The sequence below is a fragment of the Lampetra planeri genome, chromosome 27, assembly GCF_965212315.1.
Source record: "Lampetra planeri chromosome 27, kcLamPlan1.2.h2, whole genome shotgun sequence".
NCBI lineage: Eukaryota > Metazoa > Chordata > Hyperoartia > Petromyzontiformes > Petromyzontidae > Lampetra > Lampetra planeri.
The window spans coordinates 1,372,413-1,399,665 of NC_136133.1; the positions used below are offsets into that span (position 1 = coordinate 1,372,413).

General features: G+C 53.5%; 1 protein-coding gene across 1 annotated transcript; it reads left to right on the top strand.

Moving 5' to 3' along the window:
• Positions 1–21,561: 21,561 nt before the first annotated feature.
• On the top strand, positions 21,562–26,973 carry LOC144727889 (uncharacterized). The gene is made up of 7 exons (XM_078607026.1): positions 21,562–21,778; positions 22,947–23,742; positions 23,883–23,949; positions 24,324–24,416; positions 25,071–25,205; positions 25,730–25,897; positions 26,663–26,973. The coding sequence occupies exons 1-7, from the start codon at positions 21,687–21,689 to the stop codon at positions 26,971–26,973; spliced, it is 1,662 nt and encodes a 553-aa protein (XP_078463152.1). The 5' UTR covers positions 21,562–21,686.
• Positions 26,974–27,253: the final 280 nt, after the last annotated feature.

Sequence of the window (27,253 nt, forward strand, 5' to 3'; positions counted from 1 at the left end):
CATAGCTATCACCATCAAACCATCCTCAACATCAACAACATGATGTAGCTACCATCATATATTCACCGTAATGCATCATCACCACCGTGATCATACATCATTATCATCGATGTCAAATTACAGTTGTTGCTCTACATCAACAACGGCCATTCGTAAAATGTTACAATCATCATTATTATCGGTTCATTATCATCATCGGTGTTGTTGTTTGTTGTGTTGAATGAAGAGGTGAGATTCTGCGAGGCTCGAGATGGCAGCTCAAGTCGCGCTGCTGCTGCTGCTGTCCGTGGTGCTGAACACCCTCAGCGCACAGGTGGTGGGTGTGATGTGTGCGGGGGGAGCGGTGGCGCAGTGGTTAGCGCGTCGCCGTGCAGGTGCCTGCATGTTTTTGTGTGCGCGCGCGCGTGTCTGTACGCGTGTGTGTGTGCGCGCGTGTGTAGCCTCAAAGTAGTGGGGAGCGGTAGTGTAGCGGTTAGCGCGCTGCGCTATGAACCCGGCGAGACGGGTTCGATTCCCGCTCACGGCCAACACCAGTGACGATTATCTGAACCGGTCCCGGGCCTCCCCTAGGTCGACTCAGCCTCAAATGAGTACCTGGTGCGGTGTGTAAACATCGCCACTAGGGAGACAAAGGCGGTCGGGCGTGGTGCTGGCCACCCACCCCCTCGTGTACCGTTCCGGCCTTCATAGGTGCTCGCTAACAGCACTTGCCCGTACAGTCTGTTAAGGCAATATGGGGGATCTTTGTAGCCTCAAAGTGCACATAGCCTGGCACAAGCGCCGCGGTGACGCCACCGACATTGAGTGGCGAATGTGTAAACATCGTCACCAGAGGGACGAAGGCGGTGCTGGCCCCCGACTCCCTCGTTTCAGGCCTTCGTAGGTGCTCGCTAACGGTACTTGCCACAACAGTATTTTGAGGCTATACGGGGGTTCTTTGTGTATGGGGTGTGGTGGCGCAGTGATTAGCGTACTGCGTTACGAACCCCGCGACCTGAAATCGATTGGCAACCACCGTCAACATCAATGACGAGTGACATCCGGACCTCCGCTCCAGAGCCTCCAGAAGGCGTAATCGCCCTCGCGTGAATAACAAAGTGTTCGGTGTGCGCGTTGTAAATATTTAAACGAACAAAAACTTCAGACGATGTTTTGGAATTTTACCAGGTAAGGCCCAGCCACCTAAGTAGCTCTTTTTCAGCTCAACGAAGTGGCTTCTCGTCGTCGTGTGCACATTCACGGCAGCGGAATATTGTAAACGCGTGTTACTCAACACCAGTGCTGGGGATACAAATACGGCCGGGCGTGGTGCTGGCTAAACCCGTGGCGACCTTCATAGGCGCTCGCTAACAGCACTTGCCCCAGAAGACTGTTAAGCCGATACGGGGGATCTTGTGTCTTTGCATGTGCACACGTGGGGGGGGGCTGGCGTGACTATGCGATCACGTGACAGTGCACGGGATGGGGGGGGAGGGGCGCCTTGGGTGTCGCGTGGTTGTCATGGCAACTGAAACCGTGAGACAGCATATCACGTGAAGATGCACGTGGTGATAATGGCGTTAGTGGTGGTGGTGGTGGTGCTGTTGATATTGACGAGGATAATATGTTCACGACGACGATGATGATGCTGATGGTATGATTGTGAGTGGTGATGATCCTGACGATGTCGGTGAAAATGATCGTGATGACGCTGATGATGATGATGACACTAACAGTGATGATGACGATATTCAGTGACAATTCCGATACTGACAGTGATGATGAGAATGTTAGTGATGTTCGGGATGATGTTGGCGAAGATGCTGCCGATGATTACGATGATGTTAGTGATGTGTGTGACGATGTTAGTGACGATGCTGCCGATGATTACAATGATCGTGATGATGATGGTGGTACTAGTGGTGGTATGTGCGTATGCCGAATTTCTTCCACACCGTACGTCGCCAACCGCGCCAGTCGGTGATGTGATGAGTAATGTGCGTGGTGATGAAAACGATGCGGCTGCTGCTGCTGCTGACGATGGTTAAATTCTCACTCAAGGTCAATCGCAACTTCCTCGGAGCCCGACATTGAGAAGGGCGCGCGCGCGCGCACCCACGCGCCACGCGTCACGTGGGTGCGCGCGCGCGCCTTTCCGCAACGGGGGGGCGGGGGCACGTGGAGGGGCGGGGGAGAGGTAGGAGAGGGGCGGGGTGATTGGAGTAGGGGAGTGCTCGTGGCAGTGGAGATGGAGAGGGGTGATTACGGGAGGGGAGGGGCTGATTGGGGGAGGGGGAATTGTGGGAGGGGTGGTTGGGGGAGGGGTGGGGTGATTGGGGGAGGGGCGGGGTTATTGGGGGAATGTGGAGGGGAGGGGGAGGGGTGGTTGGGGGAGGGGCGGGGTTATTGGTGGAATGTGGAGGGGAGGGGTGCATGGAAGTGAATGGACGGCAATGGTGTCCGCGTGTATTTTGTGTGTCTGGGTGAGAACTCAAGAGACCAGGATGGAATCTCATTTGCAAGAGTGGCCTGGGTCATAAAAACAATGACACAGCACAGTTACAATTAAGTTACGCAAGCATTAAACAGATACATTGCTGATATGCGTAAGAGGGTATGTGTTAAAACAGCCCGCCCTAATCTTCGCCCTAGAATTAGCCCTCAGTAGCTTGTGATCCCAAATAACTCTTTAATTCCATCAACAACTTAACTTTCAGCGTCACAGTCTATCGCCGTCCTTAAGTGGTGGAGTGGTGATCCGATCTCCGACCTTCAGGAACAAGTTTGAAAATTTGCTGAGGATGTCTGTGAGGGTTTTGGCAGAGGGGGGGGGGAAACCCTTCAGCCCATACAGCATCACGGGGCAATGTGGGGTTGATCCGCCTAGGATTTTAGAACCTCAAATATTCGAGGGAGTCGCTAACTATCTCATATGAGTGGCATATGCTGAACAGAGATGACCTCCCAAGGGAACTGCCTGGCGACCTTTTTTCAGAGGCCAGCGTTTTGCCAGCCGAGGTCTCACATTTAATCAATCGAGCGGCATTACACAATACTTACATCAACTGTTTAAAGCTGTGTGGCAGCGACCTGGCCTATCGCTCCACGCGAAGCTCCGGGTCTTCTTTATTCTTGTGAAACGTGGACCCCTTAACGACACCTGTGCAGCCTTGAACCATTCAGATCTGAACACAGCCCCATCAGTGAGCTCCTCCGGCAGGCCAGGCTGCGGTGGCTGGGTCATGCAGCCCGCATGCCCAGCCACCGCATGCCCAAGCAGCTTCTGTTTGGCTGCATAGAGGGCGCTAAACGGGCACGACATGGGCTGGTGAAGAGATGGACTGATGCGGTACGGGAGGATATGGAGCTGAGTGGACTAGTCGATGACTGGTACCAGTGCCGTGGGGGAGGTTCGTGAAGGATGCTACTGGGCAGTTGGCGTAAATCGCCCTCCAGCAACGGAATGCGGAGGAGTGACGCTCACAACAACGAGCGGAGCGCCGGGTGGATAAAACTCAGCAAGTTGGCACAGTTGGGTGCACAGGTGGTGCTTTTGCCGGTCTCAGTCAACCCACGGCACCTGAGTCTGTCCTGTGTCTTGCTGCCGGCGAGCTCTCGACACTTCACGTGACCTCAATGTGTACCTAGCCTGGCACAAGCGCCGTGGTAACGTCACTCCCATTTAGTGGCGAACGGCGGTTGTTGTTGTTGTGTGTCTCTGTGTGTCTCTCTGTGTCTCTGTGTGTGTCTCTGTGTGTCTCTCTGTGTGTGATGTCACCCCCACACCCGGTACCCGGTTACCAGGCCAACGGTTACCATGACGACGACGACGACCCAGACCCGTGCGCGCGGAACCCGTGCCGGAACGGCGGCGCGTGCTCGCGCGCGCACCCCCCCGCGCCCCTCCCCTCACACCCCCCAGCGCCCCTCCCCTCAGACCCCCCAGCGCCCCTCCCCTCACACCCCCCAGCGCCCCTCCCCTCAGACCCCCCAGCGCCCCTCCCCTCACACCCAGACGAACACCCTCCCGCCTATCCGGAACAAACCCCAGAGGCGCGCCCCATCGTACACCCCGACGCACACCCCACCGAGGATGCGCAGCCTCCGCCCCGACACCCGGAGGACGCACAGCCCCTGAAGGGACAGCCGCACGCGCCCGTGGCACCCCCCGCCTCGCAGCGCCCGGACGAGCACGCGGACGAGCACACGGACGAGCACCCGGACGAGCACGCGGACGAGCACACGGAGGCGCAGACGGAGCGACATCCGCAGGCACCAGCCAGCCCCCCAGAGCGCGCGCGCGCCCCGGCCCCCTCCCTCCCCTCGAGCGCTCCTCCTCCCTCCTCCTCCTCCTCCCCCACCGCCCCAGCCCCGCCCCCCGTGTCCCCCCGGCGGGGGGGGTTGTTCGTGTGCGCGTGCGCGCCCGGTTTCCATGGTCACGACTGCGCCGAGGAGGAGGAGAAGGAGGAGGGGGCGGAGAAGGAGGCGAAGAAGGAGGAAAGGGGGGAGGAGGAGGAGGGGGCGGAGGGGGCGGGTTGCCGAGTGGCGCCCTGCAGGAACGGCGCCTCCTGCACCGGCGCGGCCGGCAGCTTCGTGTGCCGCTGCGCTCCCGGCTTCGCTGGGCGACGATGCGAAGCGCGTGAGCACCCTGCACCCATATATAGCTCCCATATATAGCACCCTGCACCCATATATAGCTCCCATATATAGCACCCTGCACCCATATATAGCTCCCATATATAGCACCATGCACCCATATATAGCTCCCATATATAGCACCCTGCATCCATATATAGCTCCCATATATAGCACCCTGCACCCATATATAGCTCCCATATATAGCACCCTGCACCCATATATAGCTCCCATATATAGCACCCTGCACCCATATATAGCTCCCATTTATAGCACCCTGCACCCATATATAGCTCCCATTTATAGCACCCTGCACCCATATATAGCTCCCATATATAGCACCCTGCACCCATATATAGCTCCCGTATATAGCACCCTGCACTGATATATAGTACCCTGCACCCCATATATAGCACCCTGCACCCCATATATAGTAAATAGCTCCCTGCACCCCCTATATATAGTAAATAGCTCCCTGCACTCCGAGCTCTACGCACCATGAGCTGATTCCATCACCGCTCCATCTCCCAGTGGAGGTCCTCTCGGCCCCGTTCCGTGGCTGCCACTCCGCTCTGAGTCTCGACCATCGGCCACGTGACGCCTCCTGCCCAGGGCCCAATCACGTTTCCCCACAGCCGCAACCATCTTAGTTCACCTGCGTGTGTGTGTATGTGCGTGTGTGTGTGTGTATGTGTGTGTGTATGTGTGTGTGTTGGACTTCTTTCGTACCGTACATGACCAGGCGGAACACAACGCGAGACGAGGGAGGGAGGGGTTGATCTGGAACGGGGCTCTCTTGCCCCCCTCGCCCCAGCGCTGACATTTATGATTATTTATTCACAAAAAATGTTTTTAGACCAATACCGGTTACATTTCTAGATGTAAAACTAATTTCTTTACATCAGATTTTTGTTTTTAGTTTATTGCCCTTCCGCCGCACGGTCGGCTACGTACGATGCTCAAGAAGTTCAATAGACATACTCGGTATGGGGGGATTCATATTTGTGTTTGCTATGGGAGGAACCCGGAGAACGCGGACGAGACTCCACACAGAAAGGCGCACCGAGACGCGAGGCAGCACCGCCCCACCGTGACAGACGTGCTCTCACCACCCCTTGACACCCACCCCGCACCCCCACAGGTACTCCCCTCCGTGCTCTCCCACGCGAGCGCTCCCCCAGCGCTTCGGTGTCAGAGCCGAGGGCCCTCGACCCCGGCTCCCGGCAACAGAAGCAACCGCGGATCGACGACGCGGTCCCCTTGGAGCTGCAGGCCCGCGTGCTCCCCCTGGCAGCCGCCGCGGGCGGCTCTGCGCTGCTGCTCGTGCTGCTGGTGGTGGCCGTGGGCGCGCGGCGTCTGGGGCGCATCGGGGCTCACGCGGAGGAGTCTCAGCTGGCCGGGATGGCGGCCAGGGGCACGGCGCCTCTCCACCGCCTGCGCGCCATTCATCTGGGACGCGCACAGGCCGCGCTGAGACGGGCCAGGTGAGGCCGGGGGCGGGGGGGGGCGGTGGTTGGAAGGGGAGGGGGTGGTTTGGCGGGCGGGTCGTTACAATGTTGCGTCGTGTAACCTCCCTCCACCCGACGCGGACAAACTTTTCGAGCTGCCGCGTGCGCGAATGTGTTCGGATTTTGATGTACCGCTACAAGCGCACGTTCGCTCGTGTGGCAACTCTGTTAAATCGGAGGGTTTAGGACGCGAAATTTTCCTTACGCGTCGATGTGCCTAAAACAAAACTGTTGCTAACGAAAGCCCTGCCAGACGTGGTATATCTCATCAGAAAGTTGCTGTTAAAATAGTCCTTTTAGAGCTGTTTTTGTCTTCTCAAGTTTTGGGCAGCCCTCTGACAAATGTGACAGGGTTTGTTTTTTGTTGTTATGTAATTGGCAACGAAACTTCACACTCAAGCTTCGTTCTCATCGAATCAATACCATGCGAGATATGACTCGACATTGATGATTGCACACACGCCCGCGCGCGTGTAGACAGCAGTGTTCTTCAATCAAAAGACATCATCAGTGTGAGGGCCGCCACACCATTTGAAACCCTTGGGGGGTTGTGACAGCAGCACGATGATGATGGGGGTAGTGTTTGCGTTTTGTGTTTTGTCGGGGGCCGCACGCCAGTGGCCCGCGGGCCTTGCAACAAAGAACACTGGCGTAGAGTGAACGTGTGGTGGTAATAATAATAATCATGACATTTAGAATGCGCCAAATTTTGCAGACACATCAATAACTCAGAGGCGCGGAGCCAAGCTTCGGGGCTGCTCGAAAAGCCTGACCCAAACAGATGTTAGACGTTTCTTAAAACTTAAAGGTCAAGAGTGCATTTGATGTTGCGAATGTGCAAACGGAGTTCCACACCGAGGGGGCGATAGCAGCGAACCGACGTGAGGCTGTAACAGTTCAAGACGGTGGTGGTGTCCGAAGCTGATGTTACGTGACGCTGCGTGGGGTGCACCATGGTGCACAAGAGTAGGTGCTGCCACTCGTCACGGGCTGCAGTGGCCGTGGCAGCGAAGTGATAACACTCAAGCCACTCAGCAGGAAGGCACCTCGGTTCGATTCCTGACTCGGGCGCCTTTCTCTGTGTGGAATGTGTGCGTTCTCCCACTGTTCTGCAGTGTATGTGTAAGAGAGAGCGAGTGGAGTTGGTATGCTCTCTGTTCTGCATGCATTTCCTCCGGGATTTTCCGGCTTCCTCCCATTGCAAATAAAAAAAATGCTGAACTGGTAGTGGCCAAAAAATAGCCCAGCTCCGAAAAATCACACTGCAAATGACTCAATTGGAATCTCACGCAGCAGCAGTAACATCGCACCCTGCTACGAACCACTTGGCAGTAGACTCCTGGAAAAAAAGTCTTGAGACTCAATGAGGCTTTCGTGCAGGGTACACAAGTGGAATTGTCATAACTATCATAATCACTCCATTAATCATAATCGTAATCACCACAATCATCGTAATCATCATAATCACACTGATGTGATGGATGCCGGCTGGCCGGCCGGGTGTGCAGGTTCGATCGCCGCGCGTTCCAGGACGGAGGCGATGACGACTCGACCCGCGACGACAAACCACTCGTGTGAACAGAACGAGAATGGAACGGAGAGGGAACGGAACGAGCGCGGAACAAGTGCGGAACGGGCATGGGGCGACACACACAAGGCCCGTCGCCAGCGAGCGTGGAGTGCTAGAGAATGCGTTAAACACGTAGCAGGCTTTCGCGACCAATATTATTCATAATAACCGTTTTTGGGTTAGATCGTGTTATTTATAAATGTGTCGTAACCCTCCACCACCCGACAACGGCCAATCAGCAAAAAAGTGTCACGTTGACAAAAGACAAATAGTTCAATGCTTTAGCCCACCGGTGTGTTGAAGAGTGAATCCATAACATTAAAAAGAACGTTTTAATAAATGTTGTGGATTCACTCTTCAACACACCGGTGGGCTAAAGTAGTGAACTATTTGTTTTTTGTCAACGTGACACATTTTTTGCTGATTAGCCGTGTCGGGTGGTGGAGGGTTACGACATTTATAAATAACGCGATCTAACCCAAAAACGTGTATTATGAATATGATGCTAGAGAATGAATTGTACTGTCTATTTGCACCTCGGCTCTCTCTCTCGTCCTTCACTTCACCCGTGTCCATCTCCTACTTCAACCATCGAGTGCAAAGCCGACTCTCGGTTATCCGGGGTAATTGGGAGAGAGGGGGGAGGGGGGTCATGGGGGAGACAGAGGCCCGGATTTTAAAAAATAACCGTGGACAATTCACACTGTACGTATATGAGGCTAGGACCACGTGTTCATGACCACACGGGGCGTTGGTGCGAACACGGGGAAACTGGTGGACGTCAGTTGTCATTGCTGCTCAAAGCACCGGACCCGGTTTTACTTGCCGACGTGCAGCCACGAGCACACAATGTACGGACCCACGACGAGTGGGGAGCAGCTTATACTCATTAATATCTAAACAGCTCACGCGTGTAGACATACTCCGTTGACTTCCCCTCCCCCCAGCCATGATTCAATAAATTGGAAAAATAATGGGGTCGCGGATAATCGAGAGTTGGCTGTCGTTTGAATTGACCTCATTGTGTGTGAGTGCAAATCGAGTGATTTGACGTTTTCCAAAACTGAGAATTCGATCTGCTCTCAACAGCTACTGCTCGCACCAGCGTCTCCTGTGGTGCGTGGCAGCATTGCATGGACAACGGCTCTCAGCCTTATCCAGACCACCAGCTTCAAAAGAACTGAGTGTGGCAATTTTGTCATTCTGCATAATAGAGGTTTTTGGGTTAGATCGCGTAAATATAAATGCGTTAACAAAACATGCCAATTCGTTACTAGTTCAGCACACCGGTTGTGTGTTGGAGAGTAAACCCACAACATTTACCATTCGAGTACCGTGACGTTTCGCCGGTAATTACAACCAGCCTCATCAGGCGACAGCCAGAGTTGTGGAGAAATCCTCCTCCTGTTTCGGTCTTGGACAGAGGAGGCATAAATGTGACGTCGTCACTTTTGAACCAATCAGGTGCCAAGATAAGAGGGGGCTACCGGTTTGTTTTACTTCTGTCCGAGTCCAGCTGTGCAACCAACGTTACACGCAATGAACCGATTCGAGGGGCGCGTAGATGACATGACGCTGTCCTCACAATGCACTGACTGACGTCACACGCAATGAACGCGTCATTAGCTCCGCCCCTGGCCCTGCTTGGCTTCAAGCCAGAATCTATCTGCCTGTTGTTAGGATCAACAACTTTTTTGAGTCGGTGGTTCAAACCCCAAAATATATAATATGGCCACACATTCAGTTATTTTGAGCAGGTGGTCTGGATAAGGCTTCTACACATGCCGCGCTACACACCCGTGTGTGTGTGTGTGTGGTTTAATGTTTTTTCCCCTGGCCAGTTGTGTTGATGTTTTCTTGTCGTTTACGGATGCGAAGTAGCTTCCTGCTTAGCGTTGTTTTGTGATCGGACGGAATTAGTGGCACGTTCTCTGATTTTACGAGTTCTTTTCACGGTAGCTTCCTGGTTATTGCTGTCTGTGATTGGTTGGATTCCTTCACGCGTAAGATTAGCCGCGGTTGGCTACGTGCGGTGCGAAATAAGTCCTTCATATAAGGGACACACATACGTAGATCCCATCTCCTATATCACGTGGTACGGTAGGGTCACGTTGCTCAATGCTGTATGGATCATCACAGCCCATTGTACCTGTGGCGCACCACCACGGATATAATATATACGGTCATAAAACCCCGGTTTACAGCGGGGGGGGGGGGGGGGTTACGTTCCAGAAAGATGCGATGACGATCGACGTAAATCGAAGCCACGTGTGTTCAACGAGCGCTAAGCAAAGAGACAGCGGAGGGTACGGTGACGCGCTGTGTGTTCGCGTCTTCATCAAAGAGCGGTGTCCTTCATTGCAAGAGGCACTTGGGCCACTGGCGGCCCCTGACGTGCGGCATCCCGACAAGACACAACAAGTGAAAACACCCCCCCCCCCCCCCCATCATCATCGAGCTCTGTCAAAAACCACCAACGGCTTCAATTTGTGTGACGGCCCTCGCACAACTGATGATGTCTTATCCGGCGAAGTGCCCCCTCTTAAAGTTAGTGAGCAACACTGTCCTAGACGTACCCACGACGTTACATGAAATTACAAAAAAAATACTGTACTTAACACCAGTGTACAGCCGTAAACTTGAATACAAATTCTACAGGGTACAATAAAATACGATAAACTATAAACAAAAATCATCAAAATACCGTACGTAAATAATATGCTGTGCTCTACAGCACGGTAAATGTATGTGTTAGTGTACAGGGTAGGTGGAGGCGAGGGCTGAAAGGCGACGTATAACGAGAAAGGTGGGACGACGCCGTCAGCGACGTAAGTGTGGGGTGGAGGCGACGCAAATGAGGCAGCGGTATTCAGATTGAAGTGACGACGTGTTTTCGAAACGACGTAAAAGGGGGGATGACGTAAATCGGGGTATGACTGTAGATATAATGCGTGGCGAGGGAAGGGGAGAGGGAAGGGGAGAGGGAAGAGAGAGGGAAGGGGAGAGGGAAGAAGGGGAGAGGGAAGGAGAGAGGGAAGAGAGAGGGAAGAGAGAGGGAAGAAGGGGAGAGGGAAGGGGAGAGGGAAGAAGGGGAGAGGGAAGGGGAGAGGGAAGAGAGAGGGAAGAGGAAGGGGAGAGGGAAGGGGAGAGGGAAGAGAGAGGGAAGAGGAAGGGGAGAGGGAAGGGGAGAGGGAAGAGAGAGGGAAGAGGAAGGGGAGAGGGAAGGGGAGAGGGAAGAAGGGGAGAGGGAAGGGGAGAGGGAAGAAGGGGAGAGGGAAGAGGAGAGGGAAGGGGAGAGGGAAGAGAGAGGGAAGAGGAAGGGGAGAGGGAAGGGGAGAGGGAAGAAGGGGAGAGGGAAGGGGAGAGGGAAGAAGGGGAGAGGGAAGAGGAGAGGGAAGGGGAGAGGGAAGAGAGAGGGAAGAGGAAGGGGAAAGGGAAGGGGAGAGGGAAGGGGAGAGGGAAGGGGAGAGGGAAGGGGAGAGGGAAGGGGAGAGGGAAGAGAGAGGGAAGAGGAAGGGGAAAGGGAAGGGGAGAGGGAAGGGGAGAGGGAAGGGGAGAGGGAAGAGAGAGAGAAGAGAGAGGGGAAAGGGAAGGGGAGAGGGAAGGGGAGAGGGAAGGGGAGAGGGAAGAGAGAGGGAAGAGGAAGGGGAAAGGGAAGGGGAGAGGGAAGGGGAGAGGGAAGGGGAGAGGGAAGAGAGAGGGAAGAGAGAGGGGAAAGGGAAGGGGAGAGGGAAGGGGAGAGGGAAGGGGAGAGGGAAGGGGAGAGGGAAGAGAGAGGGAAGAGGAAGGGGAAAGGGAAGGGGAGAGGGAAGGGGAGAGGGAAGGGGAGAGGGAAGAGAGAGGGAAGAGGAAGGGGAAAGGGAAGGGGAGAGGGAAGGGGAGAGGAAGAAGGGGAGAGGGAAGGGGAGAGGGAAGGGGAGAGGGAAGAAGGGGAGAGGGAAGGGGAGAGGGAAGAGAGAGGGAAGAAGGGGAGAGGGAAGGGGAGAGGGAAGAAGGGGAGAGGGAAGAGAGAGGGAAGAAGGGGAGAGGGAAGAGGAAGGGGAAAGGGAAGGGGAGAGGGAAGGGGAGAGGGAAGGGGAGAGGGAAGAGAGAGGGAAGAAGGGGAGAGGGAGGGGAGAGGGAAGGGGAGAGGGAAGGGGAGAGGGAAGGGCATCCCGGGAGGGACGATGGGGAGGGCGTGGCTCAAGATGAGCGGCAGGAAAAGAGGAGAGGGACGAGGAGAATGAGATGGGGCCGTGTTGTTGGGGGATGATGAGAGGCTGATGATGATGATAACAACGAGAGGGTGATGATAACGAGAGGGTGATGATAATGAGAGGGTAATGATAGGGTGATGATGATAACGAGAGGGTGATGATAATAAGAGGGTAATGATAACGACAGGGTGATGATGATGAGAGGGTGATGATGATGATGACAGGGTGATGATGATGAGAGGGTGAAGATGATGATGACAGGGTGATGATGAAGAGAGGGTGAAGATGATGATGACAGGGTGATGATGATGAGAGGGTGAAGATGATGATAGGGTGATGATGGTGAGAGGGTGAAGATGATGAGTGGGTGAAGATGATGAGTGGGTGAAGATGATGAGTGGGTGAAGACGATGAGAGGGTGATGATGAGAGGGGAGGATGAGAGGGAAAAGCAGCGGTGAGCCGCACCGAGCGGCGTCTGTTTTCATAGGGGGCAGCAGCTAGAAGGGAGGGATCCAGAGTGGGCGTGGCCACGCAGAAGTCACGTGATCAACGGGAGGTTTAAACTTACATACTTTAGGACTATTAGGATTCCTTTTAAATGTCTGCGGCTCTTAGATCCAGGCTAAGGCACTTTTAAAAAATATTCGGGTCAATTATTGATACCCGTGAGTTCATAGGGCCAGACTAAGGCACCCTTATATAATTAATTAATCGTAGGGTTCATTGTTAATCCCAGGTGTTCTTAATTCCTGCCTACGGCACCTTTATCCTTCGAAGACGGAGGTGTTGGACAAGTGGCTCCGACGTGGCCATTATGAACCCCCTGAGGTGACGCACATCACCAGAGCGGCTGAATCTGTTTCCAATAAAAACGAAATCGAATTAAAAAAAACTAAACGCGCGCGGTGATGATGACGGTGGTGGTGATAGCAGAGGCGGTGCTGGTGCGTGATAGTGAAGATGGTGCTCGTGATGGTGGCGATGGCGGTGGTGGTGGTATCTTTGGTGCTGGTGTCAAAAGCGTTTGTGTAGCGGTTAGCGCGCTGCACTACGAACCCGGCGACCTGAGTTTGATTCTCCTCCACGGCTAACACCAGTGACGATTAATTATAATTAAGATCATTATCTGAACCGGTCCTGGGCCTCCCCGAGGTCAGCTCAGCCTCACACGAGTTACCTGGTGGCGGTGTGGAAACATCGCCACTTTCGTAGGTGATCGCTAACAGCCCTTGCTCCTACAGTCTGTGAAAGTGCAGGTAGTGGTACTGGTGATGGTAATGGTGATGCTGCTGCTGGTGGTGCTGCTGTTGTAGGCGATTGGTGGTCGTGCTGGTGATGGTGGTGCTGTTATTGGTGATGTAATTAGTGGGCGTGCTGGCGATGGTGCTGGTGGTACGTGTGTACTCTTTGGTTCTTTCGGTAAAGTCACGTAGGTAAAAAATAAATTAAATCACGACGTTTCGATTGCAACACAAGCAATCATCATCACCATCAGGTGTGAAAACCACAGCAAGAAAATGTTTTTGCAATCGAAACATCGTGACTTTACCGAAAGAACCAAAGAGTATGGATCCCTGCAGTCACGAAAACCTCAAGTCTAGATTGGTGCGTGTATAGCAGTGGCGCTGGTTGCCTCGCATCTGATATCACTCTACTCCTCACCACTCACCCGAGCACTGCGCGTGCCACGTGCTCGCTACGACCCACGTGACTCGACACGACCCACGTGACGCACTCGGCGTCAGTCCTCGCCTTCTCCGCAAGGCGGAGCACGTGGGGCGCTCACAGCCAACTCCCCGCTCCCACATCACCCGATTCCCTCCCGTTACTCTGCCGCTACTCTCCCATAGTCCTCACTTAACCGTGGGCTTCCTCACCACACCACTCCCTCACCACACCTCACCACGCCTGCCACTCCCCCCACTTCACCATAACTCTCTAACCCCCCCCACAACCTGGACCCCCCGTTCCCCTTTCAGTTTCATTTTCAGTTTCATTTATTTGGTTTCGCCCTGTGAGCCATTCGGCTCTTGAATCGGGGGCAACCGTTCCTCACCATCCCGCCACTCACCTCAACTCCCTCCCCTCTCCTCCACCCTCTCTCGTCTCCCCTCCACACACCTCTCTCTCCCTCCTTCTCTCCCACTCTACGACCCCCTCCCCTCCTCCTCCTCCACCCTCCCCCTCCATCCTCACCTTAACGCTCTCCCTCCTACTTTCCGCCCTCCCCCCCTACCCCATACTTGTTTCCCCCTACTCCACCTCCCCTCTCCCACCCTCACCTCTACCCCCCCCCTCCTTTCCCCTCCCTAACACCTCCCCTCGCCCTTGGCCATAGAATCTGCTGACTCCGCTAGGGCGATTTCCATTCACATGCAAATTATCCGGGAGGGGGTCGGATGGCGAGGGGTGTGTAGGGGTGGTGGGGGCTATAGGGGTGGCGGAACGCGGTGGGATCGGAATTGGAGGCGCAGAATGCTGCATTGTGGGTAACGTTTTCTAGACAGTTTTCTCAGTTTTCTTTTCAGTTTTCTAGTTTTCTGGCCCTACACCAATGGGGACTAGGCTCTAAAGAAAGCCGTCTCGGGTGTGGGCCAATCAACTTCAAGGACAGTGCATATTATTATCCTTATCAGAGTTGCTTCTTTTTGTTTGCTTTATTGACTACTTGTGTTGTGGTCATTGCAAACATGATGCCTTGAATAAAGGTGTCAGTTTTGTACCAGTTAAAAGGGTAAAAACCTACCATTACGTTTTCTAGATTTGAAGCTTTCGTGACTGCAATAAATCACACTCTAAGGTTGTTTTTTTTTTTGCGTGACTTTACCGAAAAGACCGAAGAGTACGTGGGTAACGTGTTCGTCATCAGAAAGCAATCTTACGTCCCAACTCATGCTGCCTTGGTGTGGATCATTATGGTTCAAAGCAAACGTAACCAGAATTCATGTCTGTGTCTCCACATCATCGTCATCGTCGTCATCAGGCGTGGTCCATCCACTGCAGGAGGAAGGCTTCTCGTAGCCGTCGCTACTTCTCACATAACGAGCGATGTGAATCCACCTTACAAATCAAGTTTGTTTTAGACCATCTGCCTATTTATTGTCTTTCCAGCAGCCTTTAAGGGGCCGTCCATAAATGACGTCACACGATTTTGGACGATTTTTTTACCCCCCCCCCCCCCCTCGTCACACGGCGTCACAAAAAGTCAGACCCCCCCTCAAATATGACGTCACAAAGCTTTGCCCCCCCCCCCCCCCCAAAACCATATTTCCATTTTGAAAATGAAACATGCTTCAAATCGCTTTGAACTATTGTCATTGTAGTGCGTATTTAATGTGGCGCTGCACTCTGATGTTGTAGGAGTGTTGTTATAACAATTAGTGTTGATATTTATTCAAAATTGCGCATTTTTATGTGACGTCACATTTCTCAACCCCCCCCCCTCGTCACACATCGTCACAAATGTCTGACCCCCCCCCCCTAGGTGCGTGACGTCATTTATGGACGGCCCCTAAACGAAGCGAGTAAAACGCTGGACCCGTTTGCGCATTCCTGGGTCTCAGCCCGCACCTCCGATTCGCACGGTTGGCTCCGTACGGTGCGAAAGAAGTTCCCTCGTCAAGGAACATAAACCATCTTCACGGGTACTCCGGTCATCCTCACAGCAGCAGCAGCAGCAGCGTTCGGCTCGCCGTCAAACAAAGACGGCCACTGCATCGCGTGCATGCAGATCTCACCTCTTTAAAACTGCGTTTCGCCTTCAATTTGTGGTCCTTCCCGCGCACCATCCGAATAGCGAGTTTGGCTGCGGACGGAGCGAAAGAAGTTTAACATCCACGCACATACAACACACGTACGTAGAGACACGGCAGAGTCGGGCGTGTTGGACGCATCGCTGCTGGGTTGCCGGGTGTTACTTGGCGAGGGCACTCCCTCCCGTTCAGCGCAACAAGGGGCGACACGGTCAACTTGACAGAGGTGATGCCTGGCAAGGGTGGCACAGGCGAGTTTTTTTTATAATCGGGTTTAATTGTCTTTTTATATTAAACCCGATCATCTGAGATTGGGAGAAATCCATTTTAATTGGTTCTAATTGCAGAACCGCACTTCGCCAACTTCTCAACGATGGTCTTCATCCATTCCAAGCGAAGGAACTCACTGGCAGTGCCCACGATTGTGCAGGAGAAGCTCCTCGTGTTCATCAAGACCAACCTGCCCGCCGCATTCTACGACTACCCCGTGCCCGACGGCCCCCCCGAGTACGATGATAGCAGCACCGACGAGGAAGCAGCCTAAGCCTTGGATCAGAGTTTCGTATTCATTAAACCAGGCTTTAATTCCCCGAAATCGGGTTTAATTGTATTAAAGAAAAAACCCGATGCCTGCCGCTGGAAAAATCGGGTTTTTTCCACCCATGATGCCTGGAGACGTTCTTATGAACGTCCTTGGTCCGTCTGTGAGACGTCACTTGGGCCCAGGCACGCACTGCCAGGTGGCTTTGCGCCTTTCCCACACCAGGACGCACCTCTTCCCACAAATCAATGCGCCGTCAACATTAGTTGTTTTATAATCATGTAAATTAGTGTATTATCTAACGTAGTCATTTGTCTGATTATAATCGAAGGGGTTGTCTGTGACTCAATAGCTACCAATTGTGTAACGAGAGAGCCCCTGGATCTCTCTGGCCCTCGATATGTTTGTGTTATGAAGAAGGAACATTGGCCGAAACGTTGTCTGTTATTTATTTTTCATTTTTACGCCAACGCACAGTGTGTTCGATCCCGACCCTGACGCCTGTATATGTGGAGTTTGCGGTGTCTTTTCCCCCGTGGTCGCGTGGATGTTTCTCCGGGACCACATTAGTAAGGAACATCACGCGTTCAGGGTATTTGGCTGCTATAAATTTCCACGTGATGACAAGCCACTTCGTTGAGCTATCATTTGTGATGGGCAGGTCGCTTCTGAAGAACGCTACTATATAGCTCAGAGAGGCCTTGCCTGGTAAAATAACATTTAAAAAAATAGTTGTTTAGTTTTATTAGCGAACGTAATGAGCATTTTTGACATGTCAGAGGAGTGAGTTCCAGGACTAAATCGAGTTGAATCCGGCGCCTCGCTGTGACCGGAAGAAAACAGCGACCCATCGCATTGTATCAGAGCTGTGTGTGACCTTCCACCTATAACCGAGGTCAAATAAACCCCCAACCTAAACAACAACAACAACAACCGTGGTAACAACAATGTCCACTGTTGATACCACGGTAATCTGTCCACGTCGTCACGCAACCACTCTCCCTGCGTCACGCTCTCACCTGCATCTCTTCCTGCTCTCTCACACACACTCACTCCTCTCACTCTCTCCTGCATCTCCCTTCTGTATCCAACTCCTTCTCGTCTCTTATCTCTCCCTTTCTCTCGCACTCACCCATGCCTCTCTCTTTCTTTTCATGCCTCTCTCTCTCTCACTCTCCCTGCGTCACGCTCTCACCTGCATCTCATCTGGCCCTCTCACACTCACTCACTCCTCTCTCTCCTGCATCTCCCTGCTCCCTCTAATATTTTATCTCTCCCTTTCTCTCGCGCTCACCCATACTTCTCTCACGCAGCACTCTCCCGTTTCTCTCCCTTTCTCCTGACGGTCACTCATTCTAAGCACTCTCTCTTGATGTACACCCTCTCTCTCTTACTCTCTGTTTCCTCGCTTTGTCTCCTCTCACTCTGCATCTTACTATATAAGCCTCTCTCAAACTTTATCTCTCTTCTCTCTCTCTCTTTTTTACGATCAGAGGAAACAAGAAGATGCTCGGTGTAGTCTGCACTTTGCTTCGTTCATCATTTCGTTTTTTTTACTTTTTAAATGCTTTGCTTTATGTAACCCCCCCTTTAAAATGAAAGATTTAATAAAATACTTCACGCTCTGCTCTCCTCCCTCTCTCTCTACACCCTCTCTCTACCCCCCCCTCTCTCTACCCCCCTCTCTCTCTACCCCCTCTCTCCCTACGCTATGTCTATGTTCCCCCTGTATTCTCACACACACACAGTGCTCTCCCCCCCCCTCTCCCTCCTCTCTAACGCCACGCGCCACTCGCGGTTTCTCTCTTCAAAGAGACAAAGGGACTCGGGGGTACAGCTCTCCGGAGACCAGCAGAGAGCGTGGGGGAGAGAGGGAGGGGGTAGAGAGAGGGGGGGGAGAGGGGGTAGAGAGAGGGGGGGAGAGAGAGAGGGGGGTAGAGAGAGAGGGGGTAGAGAGAGGGGGGGAGAGGGGGTAGAGAGAGGGGGGGGGAGAGAGGGAGGGGAGACGGTGGTGGGTGGGGGGCGGGAGACGAGGCGAGAGATGGACGGGAGAATGAGAAGCTGTGGGGGGTGGGGGGACGTGGGGTTGAAGACATGGAGTAGGGAGAGAGGGGGTAGAGAGAGAGAGAGGGGGTAGAGAGAAGGGGTAGAGAAAGAGAGGGGTAGAGAGAGGGGGTAGAGAGAGGGGGTAGAGAGAGAGGGGGTAGAGAGAGAGGGGGGTAGAGAGAGAGGGGGTAGAGAGAGAGGGGGTAGAGAGAGAGGGGGTAGAGAGAGAGGGGGGTAGAGAGAGAGGGTGTAGAGAGAGAGGGTGTAGAGAGAGGGGGGTAGAGAGAGGGTGTAGAGAGAGAGGGTGTAGAGAGAGAGGGGGGTAGAGAGAGGGTGTAGAGAGAGAGGGGGTAGAGAGAGGGGGTATAGAGAGAGGGGGTAGAGAGAGAGAGGGTGTAGAGAGAGAGGGGGGTAGAGAGAGAGGGTGTAGAGAGAGAGGGGGTAGAGAGAGGGGGTAGAGAAAGGGAAGGGGGTAAGGAGAGCAGAGCATGACATTTTTTGTGAAATCTTTCATTTAAAAAAGGGGGATTTGGGGGTTAACATTAAGCAAAGCATTAAAAAAACGAAATTATGAACGAAGCAAAGTGCCGACTACACCGAGCATCTTCTTGTTTCCTCTGACCGTAAAACAAGAGAGAGACGGAGATGAATGAGGGTGAGAGGGGCGTGAGCGAGAGGAGATGACGAGGGGGAGGATGGGACAGCAGGTGAGAGGGAAGAGAGGTGAGGGAAGAGGGAAGGGAGTGGAGTGGAGGGAGGGTTCGATGGAGGTGAGAGGGAGTGAGTGATGTGAGGAGAGTTGTGGTGAGACAGAAGTGAAGGGAAGATTTAAATCCTGAATATGTTAAAAGGGAGAAACCTCAGAATGTATGAGAAAATAACGATGTATCTTCTGAGCCGTGTCAAAATAATCCTCCTCAAGTGAGGACTGACTATGTGACGTGACAGAGGTGAGCAGAGGTGGAGGTGATGATGGTTGTGTGACGTGGTCGTGGTGTAAGGTCGTTGTGGTGTGTGGTAGGTGGTGGTATCAGTGGTGGTGCGGGATGTGATACTGATAGAGGGGTGAGTGTGTGATGGATTGTGCTTGATAGAGATGGTCAAATAATTATGGAGGGGGTTGGTGGTGGAGTGTTTGGTGGATGTGGTAATGACAAGGAGAGTGATTGTGGTATCACGATCGGGGTGATGGTGGTGGTGGGAGGAAGAGGGTGGTGATAAGTTGATAAGGTGGGGGGGGGGGGTATTCTAGTTGTGGTTGGTGGCTGTTGTGGTAGGAAGGTGGTGATAGCATCATGAGACGGTTGGAGTGGGGGACGTTGTGTTTGGTGGTGGTAGGAGAGTGGTGATAGGGCGATGATAAGGGTGGGGGTGGGTGGGTATTGTGGTTGGTGGTTGTGGTTGGTGGTGCTGGTAGGAGGGTGGTGATTAGGGGTGGTTGTGGTAGGAAGATGGGGATAGGATAATGATACGGTTGGGGTGGGGGACGCTGTGGATGGTGGTTGGTGGTGGTAGGAGAGTGGTGATAGGGCGATGATAAGGGTGGGGTGGGTGGGTGGGTATTGTGGTTGGTGGTTGTGCTGCTGGTAGGAGGGTGGTGATAGTGGGGGGGATGAGGGGGGGGGTGAATGAGGGGTGGGGGGGGATGAAGGGAGGGGTGAGGGGGGGGGATGAAGGGAGGGGTGGGGATGAGGGGAGGGGGGGTTGAGGGGGGGTGTGAGGGGGGGGATGAGGGGAGGGGATGAGGGGAGGGGGGGTTGAGGGGGGGGTTGAGGGGGGGTGAGGGGAGGGGTGGGGGTGAGGGGAGGGGTGTGGGGGGGGGGGATAAGTTGGCGGGAGCCGCGAGCGCGCGCTCAGTCGCCGTCTCGCGCCTTGCGGCTCCGCGCGCTCCGCCTCAGGGGTCTTTTTTTCTTCTTCCCGCCAAAACAAAAGACCGCTTCACCTCCACTTAAACATAATCATAACGATTTTAATATATATGTGTATAATACGTAAAAAATGTAGGAAATACCAACGCATCTCATTATCCTCTACTGTATATTACCTTGTTTTTATTCATCTAATTGTAAAACTCAACAAAATTAACAAATATATTTTCAAGTTTTTTATTTTTTTAGCATCCTTACGAAAATTGTATTATTTTTTTCTACACGCGTAAAGAAATCTGTTATTATCAGTCCTACCACTTCTCGTTAGTTATTACTTTGTCGGCGGGATTTTTTTTGTTTATTTGATTTTAAATGTGAAATTCTGAGGAGAAAGTGGAGTCGCAGCTTCCTCTGTCGTCTGTCGCAAGACGCTGATCGCTCCACGTCGTCTCCCGTGCCCTCCTTCTTAATTATTTTATGTCTGTGTGTAACTTTGTGTTAACTATTACACGCTTTCCTGCCTTGTACCATGTAAACATTCGTCGTCGCACGCGTGTGTGCCCATGTATTTTGAACTTCTTTCGCACCGTACGTAGCCAACCGCGTTAATCGGAGGTGGTGGTTGTAGATGGTTGTTGTTTGAGCGTGGAGATTTGTTGTTGTTGTTGGTTCTCTCTCCTCTGCTGGAGGTTGTGTCGTGATCGCGGGATGGCGGTTCGGGTTCGTTTCTTGTAGTGGTGGTGTTGGTTGTGGTGGTGGTGGTAGTGTTGTGGTAGTGTTGTGGTGGTGGTGTTGTTGTGGTGGTGGTTGTGGTAGTGTTGTTGTGGTGGTGTTGTGGTGGTTCTCGTGGTGGTGGTGTTGTGGTGGTGGTGGTGGTGGTGTTGTTGTGGTGGTAGTGTTGTGGTAGTGTTGTTGTGGTGGTGGTTGTCGTGGTAGTGTTGTTGTGGTGGTGTTGTGGTGGTTCTCGTGGTGGTGGTTGTGGTGGTGGTAGTGTTGTGGTGGTGGTTCTCGTGGTGGTGGTGGTGTTGTGGTTCTCGTGGTGGTGGTGGTGTTGTGGTGGTGGTTGTGGTGGTGGTGTTGTTGTGGTGGTAGTGTTGTGGTAGTGTTGTTGTGGTGGTGGTTGTCGTGGTAGTGTTGTTGTGGTGGTGGTGTTGTGGTGGTTCTCGTGGTGGTGGTGTTGTGGTGGTAGTGTTGTGGTAGTGTTGTTGTGGTGGTGGTTGTCGTGGTAGTGTTGTTGTGGTGGTGTTGTGGTGGTTCTCGTGGTGGTGGTTGTGGTGGTGGTAGTGTTGTGGTGGTGGTTTTCGTGGTGGTGGTGGTGTTGTGGTTCTCGTGGTGGTGGTGGTGTTGTGGTGGTTGTGGTGGTGGTGTTGTTGTGGTGGTAGTGTTGTGGTAGTGTTGTTGTGGTGGTGGTTGTCGTGGTAGTGTTGTTGTGGTGGTGGTGTTGTGGTGGTTCTCGTGGTGGTGGTGGTGTTGTGGTGGTGGTAGTGTTGTGGTAGTGTTGTTGTGGTGGTGGTTGTCGTGGTAGTGTTGTGGTGGTTCTCGTGGTGGTGGTGTTGTGGTGGTGGTAGTGTTGTGGTGGTTGTTGCGGGATGTTGGGGCTCGTGGTGGTCGCCACGTGCCTCGCGGCCGCGGCGGGCGCCTCCCTCGTCGAGCGCGTTCACTGGAGCACGCGGGACCCGCGGTGAGCAACCACCACAACAACAACCACCACGTGCAACTACCACTACCATACACAACAACGCAACTACACACACGCAACAACTACACTCAACTACCATACACAACCACACGCAACCACTACACACAACCACGCAAAAAACACACACAACCACGTGCAACAACTACACACAACCACGTGCAACAACCACACAACCACGTGCAACAACCACACACAACCACGTGGAACAACCACACAACCAATCAACCGCACGCAATCACGCGCAACTGCGGGCAAGCGGTCAACCTCATGCAACTAGGCGGCTGCACGCAACCACGCTTCATTAGAGGCAACCTGTGAACCACACGCAACTTTGCGGAACTAGTCAGCCGCACGCAACTCCACATAACTCTCGTCAACCACGCGCAACCAGACGCAACCGCACGCAATCAGGCGCAACTGCAAGCAACCAGTCAACCACACGCATTTACCTACGTAATACGGAACCTTAATAAACTACAACCGCACAACCACACAATCAGCCAACTACAACGACACAATCATAATCAGTCGCATGCAAAACATATTGAACTTTGATAAGCTTCACAGACGCTGTCTTTCCGACAGACCTGTTCTTCACCTGAGGACGGCTGCTTGCGTTGTGGCCGAAACGTCGTGAGAATTTTATTTTATTATGTTTTATTTTTATTATTTCCCTTCTACGTGACTTTACCGAAAGAACCAAGAAGAAGCTTCACACAACCTCAGTCAACCACACGTGACCAGACACGTGACGATATTTTCCGCATTACAAGGTGGCACTCATTACACACAAAGTGCTGACCACAAATGAGCCACAACACGGCGCTGATCTCGTCAAGGAGCATAAACCATCATCACGCGAACTCCGCTCATCTTCGCAGCAGCAGCAGCGACTTTTGGCTAAACCATCGAACAAAGACGGCCACCGCGTCGTCGCGCGGCGCTTTCAGATGCGCTTCTGCGGCCATTTGGAACGCTGTGCGCTTTCAAATATAGATTGAAACTAAATGGTTTAGACTTGCTTTTTGTGATTAGTTTGTTGCACCTCCGATTAGCACGGTTGGCTACGTACGGTGGAAAATAAGTTCAACATACAACTACAATCACAGTTAATCGCTCTCCTACCCCCCCCTGCCCAAACCCCATGCAGGTTCTACCCGGGCAGCCACGGGGTGATCCTCTACCCGCAGATGGGAGACCGCATCGACCTCATCTGCCCCGTGATGTCATCATCACCGTTCTCATCGTCGTCATCATCGTCGTCATCTTCTCAGTCATCCGCATCGCTGCCACGGAGGCAGTGGCCGCAGTGGAGCGACTCGGCCGTAGCGGATTCTGGATCCGGTTTGGGACTGGGTCTGGGTTTTGGTCCGAGTCCGGATTTTGGCACCGGTCCAGGTCCAGATCTCGGTATGGGACCTGGTCCATTCCTTGGCATGGATCCAGCCGTGGCTTCGGGACCTGGTCCAGGCTCGGGACCGGGTCTGGGAGTGGGTTCGGGTCCTGGCCTGGGTACGGGTCCAGGTCTGGGGTTCGGTCCCAGTCCTGGTCTGGGTGTAAACCTGGATCTGAGCACCGGCCCTGCTCAGAGATCCAGACCGAGTCCCGGTGCCATTCCAGCCCTGGCTTCTGGTCCCGGTCCAAACTGGGGTCACGTGCCTGGTCCCGACTTGGGTCTGGATCTGTCCTTGGATCTGGGTGCTGCTGTTGCTGCTGCTGGTGCTGGTGGTGGCTTTGGACCAGGTTCTCGACCCATTCTCGGTCACGGCACTGGTCCGGGTCCCGATTTGGGTCAGGGTCTCGGCCCGGGTCCCGCCGAGTTCCACCGCCTCTACCTGGTCTCGCGAGACTCGAGCGTGCGCTGCGAGGCGCCCTCCGGCGCTCGCAACTCTCGCCTCGTGCTCGCGTGCGATCGCCCGGCGCGCGCACTCAAGTACACGCTCAAGGTGGGCAACGGTGGCACCGGGGGGTGGGCGCGAAATCACTCCACTGCTGGATGGGAGGAGGGATGGCGTCCCCCCTCGTCCGCGTGAGATACGGTGCTAGGTGTGTGTGCGCATGTTGCTTCTGCGTGTCGTCCGCTCAGGTGCAGCGCGTGAGTCCCAACTACCGCGGACTCGAGTTTGCGCCGAAGAGGGAGTACCACATCATATGTGAGTGTACACCGCAGTGATGATGATGTGTGCAGATGCTGATGATGATGATATTACTGATGCTCATGCTGCTACTGTTGTTTGTTGATTATGATAATGATGCTGGTGATAAATGGTGATGGTGCTGCTGCTGACGATATTGCTAATGTTACCGCTGCTGAAACTAGTTATGATACTGCTGATATTACTGATGTTGATGATGCTGCTTGTGATGTTACTATTTATGATACTGCAGATGATGATGCTGATGATGCTTCTGCTGTTGATGATGATATTGCTGCCTATGTTGCTGTTGATGCTGCTGCTAATGACGCCGATGATGATGCCGCTGATGATGATGATGTTGCTGATGATAATAATGTTGCTGTGTGTAGCCACATCGGACGGCACGTGGGAGGGACTGTCCGGGCGCGTGGGAGGCGCCTGCGCCACGCACGGCATGAGGCTCGTGCTGAGGGTGGGGCTAGGTACCCAACATCATCACCACCGTCATCATCATCGTCACTATCATCATCATTATCATCATCACATCAACCCAGCATTGCGTCACCCACATCATCATCATCACATGACAAGCATCATCTTAACCAACACCATGTATGTACTGAGTTTGCATGTTCTCTCTTCCCGTGGTCGCGTGGATTTTTCTCCAGGTACCCCGATTTTTCCCTCCACATTTAGAAACATGCGTTTAGAGTATTTGGCTGCTCTAAATTCCCACGTGATACGCCGCTTCGCTGAGCTATCATTTGTGGCCGGGTCGCTTCTGAAAAAGAGCCATATAGTTCAGTGGGCGTTACCTGCTCAAATTAAAAATAGGTTAGTTTGTATATTGCACTTCTTTTGCACCGTACGTAGCCAACCGTGTTAATCGGATGTGCGGGGGAAGGACAACATACTAAACACATAAGCAACACCACCATCATTTACACTATTTTCGTGATATCAACCCAGCATCGCGTCACCCACATCCCCATCATCATCACATCTTCATCATATCTTCACCCCATTATCGTCACCATGGTCCATCATTACCATCATGAATGCCACCATTAGCCATAATTTTCTTCGCCATCACCACCCTCTCTCCCTATCTTCCTCCTCTTCCTTCTCCTCGTCAGACCCACGTGACGAGGAACGAGCCCGAGGCATTATGGGAGGAGCAGCGTGGCAAGATGGGAAAACCACACGGCATCACGGGAGGGCGATGACTTCTGACCCGACACAGGGGAAGTCACGTGACTGGAACGCTTCAGGTTGGTGGCCAACGTCGCTTGCTCTCACCAGGCCAGCAGTGGATAGAGTCTCACTGACCCAGACTGAGTAACATTATCACCGGGTATTTTATTAACACGCAGTATAAACGAGGTGGCCGGGTGTACATGATGACGATGATGATGGTGACGAGGATTGTGATCTGAGTGAACCTGATTGGGGAATAATCAAATGACTGGGCTCTCGAAAGCTAAGCAGGTTTGAGCCTGCTCTGTGCTTGGATGGGCGGTACCGCCGTGCGTACAGCAGGTGCTATAGGCTGCTGTGGAGCTACGTTGTTCCGAGGGGGGCAGTACAATCACAATACATTGTTGTACCGTAACACGCTCCAATGTGTATGCTCTCCATCTGCTCTCACTGCCCAGCGTGGTGAAGTATGGCCGATTAACCCCCCTGCGAAACCACAAAGCGTGGGGAAGCCGTCATCCAGCAGTGGATTGACAATAGCGCTACACCACGTGCAGCGTCACCGCATGCATCACTCACCGTTGTGACGTCGTCACAGACTTGCGTGACGTCACCAGCACGGCCCAAGTCCCGCACCCAGCCTACCCCGGCCCGCTGCTGATTGGCTGGCTGGCTGCAGGCTCCGCCCTCGTCCTGCTAATCTCATTCGTTGGACTCTCGATCACGTGGCCCCGCCTCCGCCGGCACCGGGCACCCCAGAGCACAGGTACACAGAGGTGGACATTCCACGTTCCCAAGACGAGGCGCAGTCACCCCACGCACACAACTACTGGCTGTTACCTACGGTAGGGGACATTCCACGTTTCTGTGTACCGCGAGAGATGGCGATGGCTTGGGGAAAGCTTCATCGAACCGGGGATAGAGCATGGCTGATGATGGCTGGATCCGGTTTAATACAAAACAACAACACGGCCGACGGGGAGACATTCAACAAACTCGATCGAACTTGTGTCTGAGTCGACCAAGAGGAAGACCATTGTGGGTTCAGATAAAAATAGCACCGTGGCCATGAGTCGAATCGAGGCTACCGAGGTTGTAGCCAAGGGCACAAACCACTAGGATACCGCTGCCTCCAAATACAATGTAGGACACATCCAAGGCAGTACAAATGTCGTGCTGCAGTGGAGATATCTGAACTACCTCGCCTGGTATACAAAATGTCGTGGGCTTTATCCCAACCCTGACGCCTGCTGTATATTTGGAGTTTGTGTGTTCGCCCTGCGGTTACGTGGATTTTTCTCCGGGTCCTCCGGTTTTTCCCGCCACATTTAGAATCAACATCACGCGTTTAGAGTATTTGGCTGCTGTACATTTCCACGTGATGAGTCCACCTCGTTGAGCTCCTATTTGTGATGTTCAGGTCGCTTCTCAAAAAGAAGCTCCATAGCTCAGTGGGCCTTCGTAGTGAAATAAAAACATATTTAAAAAATGTATCAGCCCGGCCCTAAAAGCCCTCCCTCCTCTCTGCCAGGATGCCGTCAGGACAGCAGCAGCAGCAGCAGAAGAAGGGCCAGGTCTGGGGCACGAGCAGGAGGAGCGGGGGACGACGAGGATGAGGCTGAGGAGGAGACGGAGGAGGATGGGGGTGTGCGTGGCGGCGGTAGTGGCGGCGGCGGGGGGGGAGGTGGCGGAGGAGCGGTGGCGCCCGGCGGTTCCCCGTGTGGAGGGGCGGGAGCCCCGTGCCCGCACTACGGGAAGGTGTCCGGAGACTACGGACTGCCCCTGTACATCGTGCCCGACCTGGCGAGACAGCACGCCGCCTCCGTCTACTACCAGGTGTGAGGAGCACAGGGCTAGCAGCAGCTACGGTGGAGGTGGCAACATCACCAGCAGCAGCAGCAGCAGCACTGGGAGCATCAATTGAAGCACCCGCACCTCCGATTAGCACGGTTGGCTACGTACGGTGCGAAAGAAGTTCAACATACAGAAGCAGCATCAGCAGAAGCACAGGAAGCATCAGTGGTAACGTCAGCAAAAGCAGCAGTAGTGACAGTGACCGTGGCAGCAGCAGCAGGGGAAGCAGCAGCAGCAGCAGCATCAGTTATCATCAGCGGAAGCAGTA